Source organism: Acomys russatus, chromosome 10 (assembly GCF_903995435.1).
Source record: "Acomys russatus chromosome 10, mAcoRus1.1, whole genome shotgun sequence".
In the NCBI taxonomy this organism is placed as follows: Eukaryota; Metazoa; Chordata; class Mammalia; order Rodentia; family Muridae; genus Acomys; species Acomys russatus.
In genome coordinates, this window is record NC_067146.1 from 65119642 (window position 1) to 65142381 (window position 22740).

The 22740-nt window shown below is 41.2% G+C and overlaps 1 protein-coding gene across 2 annotated transcripts in view; it reads right to left on the reverse strand.

Annotated features, from left to right (window-relative positions):
• Vopp1 (VOPP1 WW domain binding protein) overlaps nt 1–10073 on the reverse strand; it is a 60740-nt gene extending 50667 nt beyond the window's left edge. Inside the window, exon 1 of one of the 2 annotated variants that reach the window (XM_051152281.1) lies at nt 9909–10073. In XM_051152281.1, the coding sequence (XP_051008238.1) occupies nt 9909–9962 (54 nt within the window). In that variant the 5' untranslated portion in view covers nt 9963–10073. The remainder of the gene's footprint in view (nt 1–9908) is intronic. The other variant, XM_051152282.1, reaches the window with a different exon arrangement.
• Between the last annotated feature and the right edge of the window lie 12667 nt (nt 10074–22740).

The window sequence follows — 22740 nt, forward strand, 5'->3', positions numbered from 1 at the left end:
CTCTCATTTCTCTTTCACCACAAGCCTTGGCTCAAGTATTACATTTTCTAATGTTGTTTTGCACTTCAAATTGTATGTTTTGCGTTTATTTTTGCCCTGCTTGCTCTTTGTCGTTATACAGCAACGTAAGAGAGACTGCTAGTAACTACAGAACTGAGTCAACATTAGGCTGTCTTGAAATCTCCTCTGTCAACAGAATTAGTCCAAAACTTTTCAATTTAGTTCAGGCAGACTTGTAGGACAGGGGTAAAAAGCAACCACATTATTTATTTGCTAAGATATCACAAGTAGGATCTCCGGCTTAGTTGCTAGTATTTCTCCCCTCTGAAACATCTTGAGCTGGGCCTCCGTAGTCCACATTGCTCTCAGCATTACTGTCTTCCAAGCTCCAATTAAGATGGCCCTAGAAGCCCATTTAAAACCGCTTTCCCAATCCAAAATCCAAAAGTATTCTACATTCTTTCAAAGGAAAATAAGAAAACAAAACAGAATGTTCAAGGCTGTCAAAGCACTAGTCTCCTATAACCAACTTCTTTCTGTCTTAGTTACTTTTCTAATTTCTGTAATAAGGCACCATGTCAAGGTAACATAAGGAAAAGAATTTATTTGGGGCTTATTTAGAATGTGAGTCCATGATTATCATGGAAGGTGGCACAGCCTTATCTAATGGAAACAGTGAAAGTCATAAAGTTAGCACAGCTGCTTGACAAAGATCTAGCAAAGCTGAGCCGTATAACGCAATCGCCATTGTGCTGTGCTTCACTTTTGGTCTTGATCTCCATGTGTTGCTTGCTTGGGGGTTTTTAATATTTGTACCAACTTGAGGATACTGAATTGATGGAAAATTTCTTAGGAATCATTCATGCCTCCTCCCAGGAGTACTGATTCCACGCTTCTAGAGGAAAGTCTTTAACATAATACCCCTCCTGCTTTTAGGGGAGAGACAGCCTTATCTGGTCCTACCTGACGTCTTCCTTATACCCTGGAGATTGTGACTTAAATAAAGATGCCAGAGACCTCCGTATGAGGCTCTGACTCCAAGATAATGTTGACACATCTGCCCCTGCACTTACTCAGGACCACGATAATCAGAACAGAGTAAACTTAAAAATGTAAGCAAGATTGAGTGGGCTAGAGGAGTTGGGCAGCCGATCAGGTTAAAAGCCTCTTCCTATTAAACACTCAGGTGATTATGTGCCATTTTGGGGGCCACTGGGGGCGGCATATGGTATGCTCCTCTATGAAAAGATACAGCAACAAAGTTAGATTGGCTGGAGTTATTTCAGCCCTACACTGGGACTTACACTGATGAACGAAGAATGGTGTGAATAAATGATAAAAGAATGAAGTATTACGCCCTCCCTTTCTTCGAAAAGTTAGCTTGTGCAGAACCACTCTGTTATATGATCAAGGAACAAAAGAACACCAAGATTAGACATATAAATAAATCCTACAAAGACATAAACATTATATTATGGCATAAATTGAATAATAACAGCAGCAGCTTTGGCCTGAAGATTTTTCTTGGTCCTAATAATAATCCATGCTCTGACCATTAAGAGTTAATAACATGGGGCTGGAGAGGTGGCTCTGTGGTTGAGAGCACTGGCTGCTCTTCCAGAAGACCAGAGTTCAATTCCCAGCACCCACACGGGTGCTCACAATTGTCTGTAACTCCAGTTCCAGAGGACCTGAACACAGACATACATGCAGGCAAAACACCAATGTATACAAAGTAAATGTAAGTTCTTTTTGAAAAAGTTAATAATATACTGCTCAGGACATGACAATCTCCCTGAGCTGAAGATTTTCCTCCTAGTGCCCCTGAAACCAAAGAACCATCAGCCTGAGAGAGAGCTGCCATGCTTTGGCAAAATATGCCTCTAGATTCTCAAAAGTTGGGTTGTGGGATTGATGAAGAAAATGACTGTAAAAGATACCTCTGTTCTGTCATGGTTTATCAATGATGACTAAACTTATGACCAAGAGGAAGTTAAAACGCATATATGGGAACAATAATGATATGATCTATGTTTTGGAACATCATGCATCTACCCACTGCCTACTGAGTTCTGTATAAATAAAGCACTCTGAGTGCCAGGCAGTCCCGATGCAAGAGTCCCCAACCCCCATGCCTGACTCACTCCTCTCCTGCCAACCTCTTATCTCCTCTGCAGGACCTGGCTATTACCAGGACTGGTAGGTGTGTCCTTACTGGAAAGTATGTCTCTGGTGCTGAGCTTTGAGGTTTCAAAACCCCACACTAGGCCCAACAGCTCTCTGCCTGACACATGTAGATCAGGATGTGGCTCTCAGATACTGCTCCAGCACCATGCCTACCTGAGGCCACTCTTCCCACCATGATGATCATGAACTAATCCTCTGAAATGTACGTCAGCCCCCTTCAAGATGCTTTATTCTAGGAGTTTCCTTGGTCAAGGCCTCACTTCACAGCAACAAATAATAATTAAGATAGGAAGAAAGCAAAGCAGGCAAGCCATTGGGTACAAGACAGAAAGCAGCACTCCTTTATTGTATTCTGCTTCTGCTTTAGTTCCTGCCTCCAGGCTTCTGCCTTGAGATCCTGTCTTGACTTTCCTAGGTGAAGGAAGTAAATGAAATAAACCCCTGGTTAGTTCACAGGCAATTCCACTAGACAGACTTTCCGGGACCTAGCAACCTGTGACATCACCCTCTGCAGCCACCGCCAGGTGTGTGCCGGATAAAAAGGAGCCTATCCACTCAGTTTTCCCCTACCCCTCTCCATTTCTCTCCCTCTGTCTGTCTGTCTGTCTGTCTATATGTCTGTCTCTCTGTCTCTCTCTGTCTCTCTCTGTCTGTCTCTGTCTCTCTCTCTCTCTCTCCCTCCCTCCCTCCCTCCATTTCTCTCCCTCTGTCTGTCTCTCTCTCGCTCTGTCATGAGTGCCCTCCCTTTTCTACTCTCTTCCCCTTTCCCCACAATAAATCTTCTTTCAAACCAGATCTGTTGCTTGGCACATTTATCATAAATCATAACACCCTTCTCTCTCTCTCTCCAAGTTGCTTTTGACTGTGATCTTTATCACAACAATAGAAATCCTAAGACATTCAAAGAGCAAAACGAATGGCCATAAAAATAATATATATGTTTCATAGTTGCTGCAATTTTCAAGTATAAATACATATTTGTTACAATAAAATTCTTTAGGAAATGTAACTCAAAGACTTAAGGGGATGTGATTAGATTTCCATCTGGTATAAAAGATATTTATGTATACTCAAAGGAATAATAATCAGTATCAAATTACTTATAGTAGTTAGACTCCACTGAATACATTAGAAGATTAATGTTATAATTTTACTTCATATTTTATGATGCATGAGAAATAAAAACCATTGTAATTCTTTAAAACCAACAAGAAAAGGTTGCATATTCATTCTAAAATAATGTTAAAGTAGTACAGATTTTGGAAAATTCTTAAGAGAATATAACAAATGTGGATACTTTCTATGTCAAAGAAGAGGGTTCCAGAGAAAATGGAAACATAAGGAGAGAGAGAATAGAAAGGAAAGGAAATTAGGGCTGTTTGCATGAGCATGGATGTGGAGTTATTCTTTTGGATCATGGGCAACTTACCAGAAGCACAACTTTTAAATAAAGAATTACCTGGAGCATTCTTTTGTAGGTAGACAGCTGATCTTGGTAAGGACAGGGGCATAACACCCTTGCTTGGGAATTGCTGTAACATTCACAATCTCATTTTTTTTACATTTTATTTTTATCTTTAATCATGTGTATATAGGGGGGATCACATGAAAATAGCAGATTCCCTGGAGCTGGAGTTAAAAGCAACCATAATCCACCCAGGTGGGTACTGGGAATCAAACTCTCTGGTTGGCTTCCTTAACTGAGCTGTGTCTCTCTGGCTCCCTTTCAGAATCTCTTAATCCAACCTGTGAAACCAGCTAAATTCCAGGTGGGGATGTTCCAAAGAACTCTGCCAATGCCAGGCACTTCTCTTTTTACAGATGAATCAGCTGAGTTAGTGAGTGAGTGTGAGCTTAAATCCATAACTTATCCATAGATTCTCAGCTAGCCCATGAAGAGCCAACAGCCTATATAACATAGTCACAATGCCATCCCGACACGGGAGGCAAATACCAAACAGACCTGTGTGACAAGTAAGTAATTTCAATTACAAAATAATAGCCTACTTCTCACTAACATTTAGTTTCATAACCAAACTGACCACAGGGTCCCAAGAAGTGAACAGAAAAGTAAGCTTACAGATATCCTAAGATGCAACACTACATTGTAGTTAGTGAAGAGACAAGAAGAGTCTGGTAGCTAAGTTCTGCAAACGTCCAATAGGTACCCATGGAGCATGATATTTAAATAAAGGCTAAAGAAGTTGAAAGGGGGATGGGATTGATGACTAGAACAAATAATTGGGGAGAAGATGGGGGAACACTCACTATGAATATTTTACACGTTCAGCAAATGCTTCAGGAATTGCAGGCACATTGCACAGGCACCCCCTCTTCAGAGCCTTCTTACTTGCCTCCCTCCTATCACAGCCTTGCCCACCTCCTGCCCCACGATTACTTAGACGTTTATCTATTTTCTCATTCAAATATTTGCTAAGTCTCTATTATGTGCCAAGTACTGTATATATTTTTGATGGCACTGAGAATAAACCTCTAGGCTGTACCTCTAGGATACATCCCCAGTCTCCTAGGATATTTCAGCCAATAAAAGGCTTATATGGTGGAAAATAAATTCAAACATATTTTGAAGCTGATATGTACCAGGAAGGAAAGGAGTTGATTGAAAATACAATGGTAGCTGGGAGGCCAACTGGGATGGAGGTTTTTGGGTGGTAAGGACAGCCACACTGACAAGGGGACATTTGAGAGACTTCCCAGAGAGAACACAATTAAAGTGCTAGAAATTATATGCACCATGAATCTAATTAAGTGGATAGCCATGACTATAACCCTCTTCTTGCTGTGTATGTCACACTCATCTATACTCCCAGGTAGCCTTCATCACCTGTAAAAACTAAAGGAAATCAAAGGCCAAGTAAACGCCCCCACCCCCCCCCCCCGACCCTAACCCCACTCCTTGCTCTGGCCAATGCTCCTGACTCCCAGGCCACAGTCATTCTGTATTTCAAAGCAATGCCTTTACTACATGTGTCACTGGCTCATCTATCTCTGCCATTTGTTTTCTCACCTATGGCCACCCAGCCTTCTCAGGAGCTTCCAGAGATAAACCTGGTGGCTTTTACATTTGGATAGGCTTGTTGCTAGGATTTTAAATATTTGTTGAAGTAGGACACTTGAAAATGTTATTTTTAGGAAATTCACAGGTTCCAATTCCAGAGCATGAAACATTTGATGAACAACAACAAAAATGACTCACTCAGAAACAACTAGGTTCTTATTTTGAGATTTCCAAGCATGAAAAAAGACAGAACCACAGAAAAGCACTCACTAATCTTTCATTTTCTTAACTTCAAAAGGCAGCACTGACTTCCTCACCCCCTTTCTCTCAGGAATGACCACCCTTTCTTCCTGGCCAAGAATAGCTGTTCTGGCAGGGAAGGATCAGAAAGATGGTGAAGCTGGTCCCACCTAAGAAATGAGTTCAAGGTGCTGTCAACAAACATGGATGAACTTACAGACTTGCACTGGTGAACCATATTAAACCGTATTCTATTGGACTGGGAGTGTACAGCTCAGAGATACAGCATATGCCAGGCATGCACAAGGCCATTTCCAAGGCAAAATACTAGGAAAAATAAATAGACACATAAATAAAGTTAAAAAGTATACATTTCAGGGAGGACAGAATCCGTCTAGCAAAGACTAAATGCATTCGTAGAGTGTCACCAACTTAACCTCTATAAAGAGAATGCAGCGAAACAATGTGCCAGGAGGAAACGTCCCAGGGAGGTGCAATCAGCTTTTCAGTTTGTTTCTGCAGTTTACTGTGGCCCAGAGAAGGCCCCTGGAAATTATCCCACCAGCACTAGCTGGAGCTTGAATCTGGTTCTCTTCTCCTACAAAGAGGTCTTGGGAGTCAGACAGGAAAACTAAAGCCTTAGTATCTGAGGTTTCAAAAGGGGCTTTTAGCTTCTTCCATTCACAGGAACCAGCGTGTGACCAACATATACAGCACGCTACATCTCTGACACCTTTCTCGTTGTAATTAACCAGGCGGTAGCTGGTGACTGTGAGGTCTGGGGAGCATAAGATAAGGACTCCCACTAGCGGATGACATTAATTCACAGGAAACTAAACTGGGGGGAAGAGTGGTTCCAGGAAATGACCTTCAAGGTGCATCCGTGAGGTAGGGCAGTGTTGTCAGCTGACTCTTCCTGCTTGAAGTCCTGAAATCCAGTTGAACAACCAGCTTTCCTGGGATGTTCCTGCTCATGCCTGCTATCCAGTCCGCAACCAGCGTTCCTCTCTGAAATGTCACACTGCAGTGCTAAATTGGATTATCCCTCTAAGGAGGGCTGACTTAGTTTTTCTGGAGTTCTGGTCGTTTGCCTGCATGTTGGAAATGCACACCTTTACAAAGCTCTCTGGGCTAACGCAAGGGGTATATTGCCTCTGTGTTACCACGTAAGCTGACTTCGGAAGCAGTGGAAGACCGTGGCAGTGGAACAAAGAACCAGGTGCCTGACTTTATACTTTGACTCTCTCTCACTTAACAACGGACAGGCCTGAGACAAATTACACAATATCTCGTGCTTGAAATAACCATGAGCTCGAGGATAATTGCTAAGATGAATCACGAGTTAGCATTTGTAAAGTGCTCAGAGCAGGACTTGGTGATAGAGTAAATTATTCTATAAACTGAAGTCAGAGCGGGACAGAAAAGCCCTCCTCAAGCTGTCAGGATTCTCTCTCTCTCTCTATTCAAGGATATTTCACTAATAAAACTCCTAAGCGTGATCTTCGACAGCACTCATTGATGAAAGGTGGCCAGCGGGCAGAAATGGGACATCGACGGCCACACAGGTCATTACAGATGTTCACGGCCAATTAGAAAACAAACTCACACACTGAAACCATCTCAAGCAACACAGAGAAACAGAAGCAGATGCCCCAAGTGTCAGTCATCAGAAACTGGAGCCATGAGAGGCCTCCCCCAGCTGTTTTCATGGCCTCAGAAGGGACCCTGTGCCCCCCACATATGCTCTGTAACTGTAACTGCACATTTAAGCACTTGACAAGGACCATCAAAAGCATCCCAGTACAAGTATGCACAAAGCAGACAGTTAAAGATGAAACGGCCTCATTAACCCTCACATGAAACCTCACATTAAACCTCACATTAGACTTGCATAGGATAAATTGTTAAGAAATTCTTTTGTTGTTGTTTTTGTTTTGTTGTTGTTGTTATTGAGAGAGGGGGGCAGGGGTGGCTTCTCTTTATAGCCCTAGCTGTCCTGGAACTCTCTGGATCACAACTCTCTACCAGAAATCAGGACGAAGACAGTTGGCATGTATAAATGGGCTACCTAAAAAACAAATGTTAGCAGTCTCTACCTAGGGAAATATTGTGAAAGCATAAGAGCTCTGCCTTTGAGGGCCTTTCAACCCCTTCAAGAAGTTTTAACTTTCCTGTTAAGGTAAAATATCCCAACCAGACATGGTGACCCTCGCTGTAATCACAGCATGTGGGAAACTGAGGCCTGGGCTACATAGGAAGATGCTGTCTTAAAAACTCAATCAGGGACTAGATAGAGTACCTGCCTAGCATGTGTAAGAAGCAGGAATGCAGCTCAAGGTCCAGTGCCTTGTTTGATATGATGTTCAAGGCACTGGGGTCCTGAGTTCCATTCCTGACCCTTGAGAAAAGTTCCTATGCAACGGAACAGATTACAAGATAGAACAAAGCCTTCTACAGACAGATCCCTAGCAGGCTGGCAGACAAGGAAAAGAGGATTAATACGTATTTTTACTTGAACATGTGACTTCCTGGTCCTTCTCTCTCACCAAGACTAGTGAACTTTTTCCTCGCACAAAGGGGTGGATAGGTGGGAGGGGGGCTGTTAACCAATCAGCTTCCCTTTCTTTGTCTGTATTATCCAATCTCCTGTAGGAGCCAAATCAGCCAATTAAGAGGGAAAGTGGGAAGTTATCCCATTCCCCAAATGTAAAAGTTTTAGCCTGCCTCTCTCTCTCTCTCTCTCTCTCTCTCTCTCTCTCTCTCTCTCTCTCTCTCTCTCTCTCTCTCTCTCTCTCTCTCTCTCTCTCTCTCTCCTTCCCTCTCCTCTCCCCCGCCCCATTCTTCTCTTCCCCTCTCCTTTCCCTGTGTGTATTTTTTGCTTGCAATAACACCAGGGCGGTGCTGAGACCTTGTTTTTGCCAACCCCTTATTCTTTAAATCAGCAGAGAAAAAGCGTCCATTCCCACAACTCTAGACAACCTCACCATGACGGCATCAAACCAAACAAAGCAGTAAATTAGAAGTTGAAAATAAATACAAACTGACGGCAAGCAACAATCATAGCTTATCATATTTGAGGTTACTTTTGGTTCTTCCCCCCCCCCCCAAAGCTAATTCAGTTGACTCAGTTTGAAGGCTTGTCCACTTCCAGCCCTAGAGTGTTGGCATGTCTGGCAGGTCTCTCCTGTTCACTTCCTCGATAAAAACCATTGGAATACAAAAAAGATAGAAGAGAAAAAAATAAATAAATAAACACAAACAGCAAAACAACACCATTTTAAAAGTGCTTTGAATCAGCCTTTAAGGATACACACAAAGCTAGGTAGAAGACAGGCACAAACATAGAAACAAGAGAACGCTGGATAGTCTTATCAAGTGCTACACACACACACACACACACACACACACACACACACACACACACACACACACGAGATTATCAGATTACAAAAATTGGCAGAGATGTGTTAAAGGAAACGCACGTTTGTTTTTGTAAACAGTGGTCCCTGGTCCCCTTTTCCCACAGCACTCAATGTAGAATCATGACCCACAAGGTCTGGGTCCTAAGCTTTTGAAAATCTTAACAAGTGGGAAGAAAGCCAGATATGGCTTTTCCTCAAAAAAAAAAAAAAAACGCTAAATGTTCAATAAATGAGAAATTTCGAAGAAAGGCCAGTAATCTTTGCTCCATTTCTGAACTTCGAGCATAAAGAAACTGGTCCACTAATCTTCCTTTCAAAAGACTTTGCCTCCAGCATCTTTGAGTATGTCCTTCCCAGCACTGCTACCTCCCCAAGCAAGGAAGTTTACAGGTCTCTAAGGCAGGGAGGTGATAGTCAGGGGGTATCATTATCCACGATCACTGACTTTATTAATGCAAAATTCTTTCAAAATACTGAGACTGTGGGAGTGTGAACAAACCCCTCAAACCCGATTCCAGATCTTACACACCAGTAGTCCACTATTTTGTCTTTGAATGAACCCGCTCAAGCAGAAAAGGGCGGCTCGCGTCACAGGATGTCGCAGTTTAGTATACCACAGCCCAGGTCTAACCCTAGCTGTGCATTGGCGGCACCTCCACCCACCGTCAAGTTCCCGCGGCTTCCCTGCAGTCCACCCACTACTCAAGCTCCCGGTATAATTTTTCTCCTCCCCTCCAAAAGCCTGCTCTTAGCCTCTAAAAGCAGAACCATCCCTCTCCCTCCTACCAGCTGCGGGAGGCGCCGCCCCAGGCCCTGTGCGGCGGCGAGCGCGTGTGGACACGCACAAAGGTCCCTCCCCAGAGTGGCAAAGCCCACACACACACAAAAAGCGGGGCGCAGACAGGAGAGGGCGGCGCGCCAGCAGTGCTGGGGGTCCCTGCACTAGGCCCCTCCGCCGTCCCCCACTGCAGATTCGCAAGCGCCACCACTGCCCTTCCTGCGTCCCAGCTCCTGGAGGCGCGGGGAGCCAGCGGCCCTACCTCCACCAGCAGCCCGAGCAGCAGCGCCGCCACCCTGCCGAGACAGCGGCTCATGGTTCCCGCGGGGCCGGTCCGAAGCCCAGCTGTAGGGCGGGCTCAGAGTCGGTCCACCCCGGGGCGAACGTGCGGACCCCGGGGAAGGCAGCGGACGCCCGCGGAAGGACGCTCAGCCAGCCAGCAGAGCTGGAGGACGTGCCGGGCCGCCCTCGCCGCGCGCCCCCGACCCAGCGCACGGGCGCGCGCTCGCGGGCGGTCTGTGGAGCGCGCTGCGGGACGCGGAGACGGCAGGCAAGCTTGCGAAGACTGCTGGGTGTCTCTTCTCCCTGAGACCATCTTGTCTCATCTCCACAGTTCTGGGAAGGTTTTTAAAGGTCACTGGGTTTGGGGGGCGGAGGTGATGGATAAGGATGAGCCCAGGGATGGGCCTTCCTGAAGTTTCTACCCTTAGAGAGACATTCTCACTATGGTGCTTGCAGGTAGGTGGGTGGTGCACCGCGTCCCAGCATGATGAGATGGATGGTTAAACTGCAAGGAAAGGACAGCTGACTGCAAAAGGTTGCTGTAGGTTTACGCCAACCCACATCTTTCTGCCAGGCTCTGCTAGGACCACACCTTTGAAGTAGGCGCTTTAACCATGGTGAATTGATGCTGACTGTAGTGTCTACTCTTACTTCCTCTCAGACACTGTGTAGACCTGCACCCCACACCCGTCCTCCCCACACCCGTTCTCCCCACACGCGTCCTCCCCACACTCGTCCTCCCCCTCCCCTTCCGCCTTCCACAACGAGGTTCAGATGCCACCTTATTCATGAAATGACTGAAACATTGGTTGAAATTGTAAGATATGGCAGACCTGAGCTGGAGGCCAGATGTGTAAAAGTGGACAAGAAAACATCTCATAAAGAGTCTTGAGAACGATCTAATTTAAACAACTATGATACGGGATGCTAAGTGTCGAGATTAGAAAATAGAATTGCTTAGGTTCAGGGAGATCCCTAAGCAGGCAGCAGTGCTTGCCAGGTAAACCTACAGTTGAGAGTTCCTCTCTGGGAAGTGAAGACGGAAACAGAATCATCTCGTTGTACCACATGGCCATATGACATACAATGTATGCCTTCACACAAACACACCTCACACACACATACACTCACAATAGTGAATTAAATACTTTTTAATAACTACGGTTGGGTAAATGACAGAACCACCTCTAACCGGACATGGAAAGAAGTTTAGGAAAACAGATCTCTTATTAGGCAAGTCTTAAATACTTGGCCAACTTTCAGTCCATGGACTTATTTGATTAGTATAGTGCATGCGCCACGAAACCACAGTTGTTACAACTGGCAAGCAAAGCAGGAAAAAAATGGAATCACAGTTACCCCAAATTCCATGTTCCAACACAATAGCTTCATAAAGTTATATAAGTAACAGAATAAAGTTTAAAAAAGCAAGATCTTTGGTGGATTCATTAAAAAGGTAGGTTACAGGAAAGCACTGAAATCTCTGCTTTGGCCCTGATGATGTTCTTAACTTTTCCGTCACTCTCAATCAGTTTCTTTTTGGAGGATTTTTGTGTGGACACAGGACTGACTCAAAGCCTGCAAAGGACCGTTGGGCTGTGGTAACTTTGACTTCTTTGCAAATTTTTTTGGTAATTAATTAAAAATTTTTAATCCCCCTCCAATTGCCCCCCTACTCCCTCTCAAATATATAATCTCTTCTTCACTTAATATTCTTATGGTTTATGCATACACCCATATTTAGTGCGATATGTTATATAGCATACTGAGTCCACTTAGTGTTGCTCATATGAACACATTTAGGGGTCACTCACTAACCGGGACCTGATAACCTGAACGGGGCTTGTTCCTGGAGAAAACTCATACTCTCTCTCTTAGCAACCATTGATTGCCTGTAGCTCTTTATCTAAGAGAGCTGCCTTGTGACACACCTCCTTTCGGTTGTCATGGCTTCTAGTTCTTATTTTGGGCAACCTACTGTTGGTTGCCTGTAGGTACAGCAATGCCCCTTATTTCCCACGTCACCATTCAGATCACGTATACCCTCTGTTTGCCTCACTATTGTTCTCCCACCCCCACCTTAGCAATGGCCCCTTTCAACTAACCTGGTTTCTGCCGTTACTCCAGGTTACATGCTCACATCTGAAGAATTGGAGCTAGAGACTCAAATGAGAGAGAAATTGCAATGATTGTACTACTTGGTCTAGGTAACCTTATTCAATGTGATCTTTTCTAGGCCTGTATTATTTCTTAGTTCATTCTTTTTTGTTGAAATATTTTCTTTTATACATGTACATTTATATTATTACACATATATACAATAAGCTACCTACAGCAAGAAGAACCATGAAATAATCAGGAATTATATTAATGTTACATTCATAGTGTTTTGGCTAACATCTGTACCATCTTGGTGGATCTAAATTCCTGAATGTAAATCAATATCTATCATAACTCATCTCTATCAATTTAAATCTATCTAGACCTAAAAACATCTTAACCCCTAAACAACTAAGCTTAATTGTAAAACCAAACTATTTGGTCTTCAACCCCATCAGAGATTTGAGAAGGAATAAAGCTATTCACCCGAATAAACAAGAAGTGGTTTATTTTCCTCATAGATGTCCATTATTTTTATCATCTGAGATTTAAAGTCTTCTTCTTGCACTTTGTGGTGGTTCATATCTCCAGGACTTGCTGTGGTAGGATCACTGGTTTCCAGCTCTGCGTTTTGTTGCTTGTCATCTTGCGCCGGCCTCTAGACAGTTGATTGTCTCTGGTGTTAGCAGGCCTAGAGGTTCCTCCAATGGCGTCGGTCGCTGTCTCTGTGCCATGTGGGCCAGGCATATTGGAAGCAAGCAATGAGAGCTCCAAGACAAAGGTTGTTTGCTGGGGCTCCCCAGAGCCCTCCTCAGGGTGATGTAGAGTGGGTGTTGTAGCCTGCACCCAGATCAGCTCTGCTGCCTTCCCTGTCTGTATCCCAGTTATGTCAGGCAGGAGAGGAGAAGGCTGATGAGTTCCAAGCCCAAAGCTGCTCAGGTACCCTACAGTCCTTTTCAAGATGGCAGGGCTCTGCCTATCTGCTCTGTGTCCCAGACGGGCCAGGCTGGTAAGCAGCTGATAGAGAGGCAGATAGAGATCCAAGACCAAAGCTGCTTGGGTGTCCCACAGACCTTCTTGAGATGGCAGCAAGTGTGAATTTTGGCCCACACCCGACTCAACTCTGCCCGTCTGCTCTGTGTCCCCGATGGGCCAGGCTGGTAAACCGCTGAGGGTGTCAGAGAGATTGGAGCTCAAAGCAGCTCAGGTGCTCCACAGTCTTTCTCCAGACGGCATCTAATGTGGATTGTTGCCCACACAGGACTCAGTTCTGCCTATCTGCTCTGTGTCTTAGATGTGCCAGCTTGGTAAGCTGCAGACAGGGAGAGAGAAAGCTGAGACTAAAGCTCCTTTTGGGGTGGCAGCTAATGTGGATTGCGCCTGGCACCAGGATTCAGCTCTGACTGTCTGCCGTGAGTTCCAGATCAAGTAAGCAGCTGGGGGCAGGGTGCTGAGAGAGATCGGAGCCTAAAGCTGTTTAGGTGCTCCAAAAGCCTTCTCGAGATGGCAGGCTTCTGTCTGTCTGATTTGTGACCCAGATAGACTAGGGAGGTACGCAGCTGGTGGGTAGAGAGAGACTGGAACCCAAAGCTGCGTGAGTGTCTCACAGTTGTCTCATCGCTCTCATGATGCCTGCTAAAGTGAGTTTTTACCCAGTACTTTTCTGTGAGTTGGCTGGGTGGTCAACCATCAGATCCACCCGTGCTCCACCCAGTATGAACCTCTCACCTGGGAATCAGCAGCACTGGTGTTTTGTAGCTCTCAGTTTGGTCTTTAGGTCGCTGCATAGTCGAGACTGTCCTGCTGATCAGAGGTATGTGATGGGTGCCTCCATCTTGGATCTGTCCCCTACTCTTTTACCTACAAAATTTATTTATTTATTTATTTATTTATTTATGTGTGTGTGGTTTTTTTAACAGTTGAGTAGCACACCTTCAGCTGAAGGAAATTTAGATTGCTTTCATTTCTTAGCTATTGTGAATAGAGTAGCAGTGATTGTGCTTGGGCAAGCATCTGTACAGTAGTATGTCAAGTCCTTGCAGCATATGCAAAAGAAAAGTGGTAACTCTGGGTTCTATGTCAGATGTATTTTTAGCATTTTGAGAATTCACAGCAATTTATATTGTGGCTGCTCTATTTTTGAAATGCCACCAAGTGAAAGAGGGTTCTATTTTCTCTCTCTGGCATTTTTTTTGTCAGTTGTTTTCTTGATCTTTGCTGTTACTTATGCATGAAGAAACCTCATTTGGCTTTCAGTTCCCTAGTTGCTAGGGATGATGATTTTTTTTGAGATATTTCTTAGCTACTGTTTGTCTTCCTTTGAGAACTCTCTGTTCAGTTCCCCAGCTTGTTTTTGGAATAGGTTGTTTTTGTTTATTGGGTTTTTTGTTTGGGGGTGTTTTTTGTTTGTTTTATTTTCTATTTTGTTCTGTTGGCTTTTTGTTTTGTTTGCTTCTTTTTTTTGTTTGTTTGTTTTGTTTTTGTTTTTTTGTTTGTTTGTTTTAGCTTAGAGGCTATTAATCCTTTATCACAGGTATGGCTGGCAAAGATTCTCTCCTATTCTGTGTGTTTCCTCATCTTGAGGCTGATTGTTTTATTAGTGGTATAGAAGCTTTTTAGTTTTATAAAGTCCCAGCTGGTGCTTATGGGCCCTAATTCTTGGCGAAATGGAGCCTATTCATAAAGCCTGTTCTTACACTAACATCATATAAGCTAATACCTGTTTTCTTCTAGCATTTTCAGATTTAGGTCTTTGATCTTCCGTTTGGGTTTAGTTCTTGTGCAAGGTGATAGATACATTCATTCTTTTGTGTGTGAGCATCAAGCTTTCCCAACACCGTTAGTTGAAGATATTTTTTTTCTGCTACACATGTTTTTGTCATACTTGTCAAATATTAAATGGCTGAATGTGTGTAGTCATGTTTCAGTTTTTTTACTTTGCTCTTTTGGTCTACGTGTGTTTTTGCATCGGTGCCACATTGTTTTTATTACTTTGTCTCAGAAATGGTAATCCACCAGCAAGAAGAGCATTCTTGCTCAGGGGTGTTTGTAGCTCCATATGAATTTAAGGATAGTTTTGTCTATGTAAACACTGAGATGAGGATATTGACCGGGATTACATTGACTCTGCAAAACCTTTAGAAAAATGTTTATTTTCATATTAATTCTACCAATCTATGAACATGGGATACTTTTCCATTCTCTAGTGTTTTTCCCTATCTTATTCCTCGGAGTTTTAAAGTTTTGGTTATAGAGGTTCCTTACTTCCTTGGTTAGGTTTGTTCCTAGATAACTTTGAGAGTATTGCGAATGGGAGTGTGTCCATGATATGCCTCTGTGTTGCTGATGCAAAGAAGAACTACTGATTTGTGCAAGTTCATTCTCTCTGCTGCCAAACTGATGGATTTCTATATTATTTCTAAAACTCTTTGAGAGTTTTGGAATTTTTAATGTATAATAGCTGCAAATAATAATTGGGCTGCTTTTCCTATTTATAATCCTTTAATTTCTTGCCCTTTTCTTAATGATCCAGCTAGTTCTTGGAGCAAAATAATGAAAAGGAGTGGGATCAGCGGCCATCCCATTCATATTCCTGACTTCAGTGATATTTCCTTAATCTTTTCTCCATTTAGAATCATGTTGGATCTGGATTTCTTGTACATTGCTATCTTAGTTACTATTTTCTTGATGTGAAAAGACACCAAGGCAATTCTTATAAAACAAAGCACTTAACTGAAGACTTGCTTATCATTTTAGAGGATTAATCCATGATCATCATGGCAGGAAGCAGACAGAAATGGTGCTGGAGCAGTATATTATCCACAAAAATACATGCAGGAAAAAAGAAGGGAAAGAATGGGAGAGGAGAGGAAAGGAGAGGAGAGGAGAGGAAAGGAAAGGAGAGGAGAGGAGGGGAGAGGAGAGGAAAGTAGAGGACAGGAGAGGAGAAGAGAGGAGAAGAGGGGAGAGGAGAGGAGAAGAGGGGAGAGGAGAAGAGGGGAGAGGAGAAGAGGGGAGAGGAGAGGAGAGAACTATGTGATGTGGACTTTTGAAACCTTAAAGCCCCGTGACATCTCTTCCAACAAGGCCACACCTCTTAATCTTTCTCAAAGAGTTCTACTAACTGGGGACAATATGCTTAAATGCAAGGGCCTTTGGTGGCATTCTCATTTAAACTTCCTCAATAACTTTTTTTTTTTAATATTGAGTTGTATTTCCTCTAGCCCTACATTTTCTAGGACTTTTATCATAAATTCATGTTGGATTTTGTCAAAGGTTTTTTTCTACACATATTTAGATGATCATGTGATTTTTGTTTTTAAGTCCACTTATCTTATTTATTACATTTAGTGAGTTGTGGTTGTTGACCCAACCCTGCATTTCAGATACAAATCCAGGTTGGCTATGGTTTATAATCTTTAACTATGTTTATACACTCATTGCAAGTATTTTATTGAGCAATTTTGAGTCTTTGTTCATCAGATCTATGGGCCTGTAGTTTCTTTCTTTCTTTCTTTCTTTCTTTTTTCTTTTTTTCTGTGTCTTTAACTGGTCTTCTTATTAGAAGGATATGGGCTTTATTGAGGGAGTTTTGTGGTACACTTTCTGTTTCCCTCCCTCGTTCCATTTCTTCCTTCCTTCTTTTCTTTAATAGTTTGAGAAGAGCTGGTTCTAGATCTTCTTTGAAAGTCTTTCCTAATTATGCTGAGACCCCTCTGGCCCTGGACTTATTCTTCAGCTGGACGGCTTTTTATTACTATTTCAGTATCATTTGTTATGGATTCTTTAGGCTGTTGACTTCTTGGTTTAATTTTTGTGGTTTGGATGAAGGTAGAAATTTATCTATTTCTTTTGGGTTTTAAAGATTAATGGACCACAGGCTTTAAAAGCATCCTCTTACAATATTCTACATTTCTTTTGTTAGTAGTAGTGTTTTTCTGCTTCTGATTATTTTAACTTGGGTCTTTCTTATCTTTTAGTTAATTGGACTAAGGGTCTGTCAGTCTTGTTTATCTTCTTAAAGAAGCAGCTCTTATATTTGTTCTCTGTATTATTCTCTTTTTTCTTTTTCTATTTCATTGATTTCTACTCTGATCTTTATTATTTGTGACTGTCTACTAGATTTGGGTTTGATTTGTTCTTTTTTTCCCCCCAAATTTTTAGTTGTACCATTAACTCATTTATTTGTGATCTTTTTTTATTTTTTTAATGTAGATACTTAGGGCTATAAATCTCTTTCATATAACTGTTTTTAATGTGTCCATGCAGTTTTGTTGTATTGTATCTTCACTTTAATTTATTTGCAAGAATTTTTTATTTTCTGATTTCTTCTTTGACCCAGTCATCCTTCAGTAATGAGTTATTTAATCTCTGTGAGTTTGTGTATTTATTAGAGATTTATGTGCTGTCCATTTTAAGTTTTATCACATTGTGGTCAGGTAGGATTCAATAAGTGATTTCAATCTTTCTGAATTTGTAAAGATTTGTTTTGTATTTCAGGATATGGTCTATATCAGCAAGAATATGTGCTGTTGAGTACAATGCATATTCTTTGGTGTTTGGGTAGAATATTCTACAGTATCTGTCAAGTCCTTTTGATATATGATGTCAATTAATTCTGATGTTTCTCTGCTTATTTTTTGTCAGATGACCAGTCTATTGGAGAAAGTTGGGTATTGACATCATCTATTATTAATGAATTGGTGTTAATCTGTGCCTTTTAATCCAGTAGTAGATTAAAAAAAAAAAAAAAAGGAAATTGGTGCCCCTGAATTTGAAGCATGTATGTTTAAGATAGTAATATCTTCTTGGTTAACTGCTCCCTCAAATGGAAATAAAGTGCTCCTCTTTATCTCTTTTGATTAGTTTTATTTTGAAGGGTTTTTTTGGGCAGATATTATGATAGTGACACCTACTTGTTTTCTGGTCTCATTTTTTTGGGGTACTTCTGTTCATGTCTCAAAAGTCAGGCCTGTCTTTAAGGTGAAGATGTGGAGTTTTGTAAAACACAGATGGTGAGTTTTGTTCCTTGATCTAGTTGCTTGGCCTAGTGCATACCAAAAGCAGGTATCTAAGCCCAGTGCATTTAGTGGCCAAAGTGATATGAGCAAAGCCATGTAGCCTCTGCTTGGGAGAAGTACCTCTGTTCAGTGAACAGAGTTTGCAATGTATGTATATGGTGGATCTAAGTAGGTCTGGAGATTACTGTGATGCCTGCCGGTCACATAGACTGAAGAAGCATAGAATACAAGGTAGAGGAACTTTGGAGATGAAGGTGTTGGAGGGCCTTCTCTCAAGGCAACTGAATACTCCTTAAATTATTCACCAAATTTGAAACAGAAGGAGCACTGATCAATTCTTTTTTTGCAAGGACCAGTTATCTGATACATAAGCCACATAAAGAACTAACAAAGAATAAGAATTGCAGACCAACTTCACTTATGAACTTAGATGCAAAACTAATAAAATGCTTGCAAACAAAATCCAAGAACACATCAAAAGATCATCCACCATGATCAAGAAGGCTTCTTCCCAGTGATGTAGGGATGGTTCCAGATACATAGATTGATATATGTATGTATAGCCACCATATAAACAAACGGAAGGCCAAAACTCCATGATCATCTCATTAGATGTATAAAAGGCCTTGTCAATATCCAAAACCTTTTCATGATAAAAGTCCTGGAGAGCTAGGGCTAAAAAGGACGTAGCTTAACTTAATAAAGGCAATTTACAGTGAGCTCATAGCCAACATTAACTGGAGAGAAACTTAGGGCACTTCCGCTAAAATCAAGAACAAGACAAGGATGATCACTCATTTCGTAGCTATTCAATATAGTACTTGGAGTCATAACTAGAACAATAAGTTAACTGAAAGACACTGAGGAGATGCAAACAGGAAAGTGTCATAGTTTACATAAATGACTCTAAAACTCCCACTAGGTAACTCCTACAGTTAATAAAAACTTTCAGCAATGTAGCAGCATACACAATTAACACATGAACTTTATTTTATACACATGTCGATTAGGGAAAGAAATTAGGGAAACAACACCATTTACAAGAGCCTCAAAAATATAAAATATTTTGGAGTAACTCAAACAACTGAGAGACTCAAATTACAAAAATCTTTATAACACTGAAGAAAGAAATTGAAGGAGATATCAGAAGCTGGAAAGTTGTCCCATGGATCATGGATCAATGGGATTACTGTAGTAAAAATGGCCATCCTACTAAAAGCAATCTACAGATCCACTGCAATCCCCATCAAAATTCCAACAGTCCCCACAGAGCTTTGTAATTTTCAGCTTCATATGGAAAAACAAAACCTCAGGATGGCTAAAACACTTCCGGATGATAAAAGAACTGCTAGAGGTATCAGCGTCTCTGACCTCAACTTGTGCTACAGAGCTATAGGAAAAAAAAAAAAAAAGCCACAAAAACAAAGCAAAAAAACCAAAACTACCGCAGCATGGTGTTTCCAAAAACAAAAGTAAACATGTTGACAAATCGAATGGAATTGAAGTCCCATACACCTATGTGTTAGGGACATAGAGGTTTTCGGGTCATAGATAAGTACTAGAGGAACCAGAAATGTTAAACACAATGGGCACTCTCTTCAAAGGGAGAAATGTATAACCTGTTTTCTTCCCAGAAGGCTGGGAGTGGACATGGGAAATAATCTAGTGATAACTCCATGGCAGAGAGCACACCAGATCCTCCCCAAGGCCCTTGTCTTGAGCTTGTTTGCTTCAGTCAACCTATAGACACTATCTTTATGGAGGGTGTTAATCTTACTTTAAAAGAGTTTCAATGTAGTAATATCCTAAGATTTGTTGTGCACATGGGATTGAGTTGATCGTCAACATAATAAAAAAAAAATCCACCAAGTTGTGCTGTGTCTAAATATGCCTAAACTAAACTACTTAGGGTCAGACTCTTGAAGATTGAATCAGCATGGGCTACTGATCTTTACCTGGATCATTACTGTGATGATTGTGGTGGTTACAAAGACCCCCACACATAAAGACACCTTTTATAAAGATGCCTGAAATGCACAGTGGGAAAAAGACAGCATCTGCAACAAATGGTGCTGGTTAAATTGGGCTACTGTATATAGAAGAGTGCAAATGATTCATCCTTATCCCATTACACAAGACTCAATTCTAAATGTATCTAAGATCCCAACTAGGGTCAAATACACAGAATTTGATACAATAGGGAGTGATGGAATAGCCTTGAACTCATTGGCCCCGGAAAAGACTTTTGAACAGAATACTGTAAGCAAAAGGACTACGATCCACAATTAATAAGTGGAACCTATTGAAACAAAAGAAACATCATTCATTCAGAGCCTCATCCTACAAATGGGAAAAATTTTATTAACTATACATTCAATAGATGACTAATATTCAAAGTATATAAAGAACTTAAAACACTGGAAATCAAGAAAACAAATAACCCAACTAAAAAAATGGGGTACACATCTAAACAGAGAGGTCTCAAAAACAAAATGAACTCAAATAGCTGAAGAGCATTTAATGAACTATTCAACATCCAAAGTTATCATGGAAATGCAAATTAAAGCTACTTTGAGAATTTATCTTACACCAGTCAGAAAAAGTAATAACTCATCCTGGTGATATATGCAACAAGGGGAACATTTCTTCATTGCTGGTGGTAGTGTAAACTTGTACATCTGCTGCTCCCTCAGACCAGCTCCAGGAACTGTGAAGAGGAGAGAAGAGAAAGTCTTGATGGATTCGAGTTAGGGAGAATTGAACAGGCAGTGAACAGCTGGTTAAGGGAAACCAACCATTGAGATATAGCTGGCTATAATAGGAACCAGCTGTTGAGGAGAGGTTGAGGAATGAAAGAAAAAGAGATACTAGAGACCCATTCATATGTGGTACAAACGGAAGGTCTTAAAGCCCAGCAGAACTTTATTTTTCTGTCTCTGTCACATGGTTACTGTCTGTCTGCCTATCTTACTTGTTCTTACTCCTTGGGCAAACCCCAGTACTTTTAGAATGAAGTTCAATTTTTTTTATTACAGATTACATCATGATTTTCTCATCTCTTACAAATAATAGAACATTTAAAAGTCAGCAAAGCAAGAGAACAGTCTAACAAGGAAATCCAAACAGTTCTGTATAACCCACAATAAAGTGTACAGCAAAAATCAATCAATTTCCAAGCACTGGCCAGCATAACCTGATCATTGTTTATTAAACAATATTTGGGAAAGTTTAATGATAAATTTCCCTGGGCTGAAACCCATTGTGTTTACATGATTGTTATAGCAACATAGTTTGAGCTAAATGTTCTCTAATAAAGAAAAAAACTTGATTTACTCTCAGTCCCAAACCAACAAGTCTGCTATCTAAGCCTAGAAAAACTTCTCTTGTAAAATATCTGTAAAGCGTGATGTTCCAAGCCCACCTTCTATTGCTCTCAAAGCATATTCTAAAGAAACTTTCCTATAGCTAACAGTATATAGCCAGGTACTGTTATTTCAGGAACCTAATTTTCTTTCATGCAATTTCTTCTTAGGTGTTCACAGTCAGATCAATAAACTCTATCATTGTCTCAAGTCTTTGGCCAGAGGCCTTCCTTCAAAATTCTCTGTGGGAAAAAGTTTTCCCTGTGTGAATTTCATTAGGGCTGAGAAATAAAGAGAAAAAGACAGTTTTAAGAGAAAGGGCAGATTTTTAGACAAAGTTACACCTGTACCATACATAATATTTAAAGGCAGTGGTGATCATTGGGACTTTGTCAAGCAAGGCCTCAACAGCTGTTCCGAATGTTTAGAGATCATGCTGGACAGTTGGAGGTCTCTGAAACTTTGCTAAACAAAGCCTCTACAACTGTTCCTCATGTCTGTGACATAAATTCACTATAGAAATTACTATGGAAAGCCTCTGGAAGCTGGGGAACAATCTACCTCAAAACATATCACTCTTAGACATATACCAAAGTATGTTTCATCCTATTACAGAGACACTTGTTCAACCATGTTTATTACTGTTTTCTTCTTAATGACCAGAAACTGGTAATGTCCTAAGTGTTCATTAGCAAATGAATGAATAAATAAAATTTTGTATGTTTACACAAAATTATATTACTCAGCCATTAAAAATAATGAAATCATGAAATTCACAGGTAAATAGCATTAAATCAAAAAAGAAAAAAAATCACCTGGACCAAGTTAACCCAGACCCAGGAAGACAAACATGGTATATATTTGCTTATATGTAGATGTATTTTTTAAGTTGTTGATTTAAAAAAAATCTACAATAACCACATAGTTAAGTAAAGAATAAGGAACTAGGGCTTAGGGATGATCTCCTTAGAAAGAGGAAATAGAACAGACAGTTTTGGATGGACACAGGTGGGGAAATGGGTAGATTAAACAGGAACAGGAAGGGAAGAGAGGGGCAAGAAAGAGAATGCATAGAGGGACATCTAAAACTAAGAAACATTTTTGGGGATCTGGACCGAACCTAATGCAGTAGAAGCTTCCTACAATATATACATTTAAAAAAGCAATCTAAATGAACTAGCCAAGTAACAGGGGAGACATAACTCCAGCTTAATATCTGTTATAACCAAATGAAGCTTCCACTATGGGAAATGGAACATTAGCCAACATGTAATTGAGTTATTGGCTAAAGAAGCCCTATGGGAACCCACAAGCATCCCTGGCTATTGCC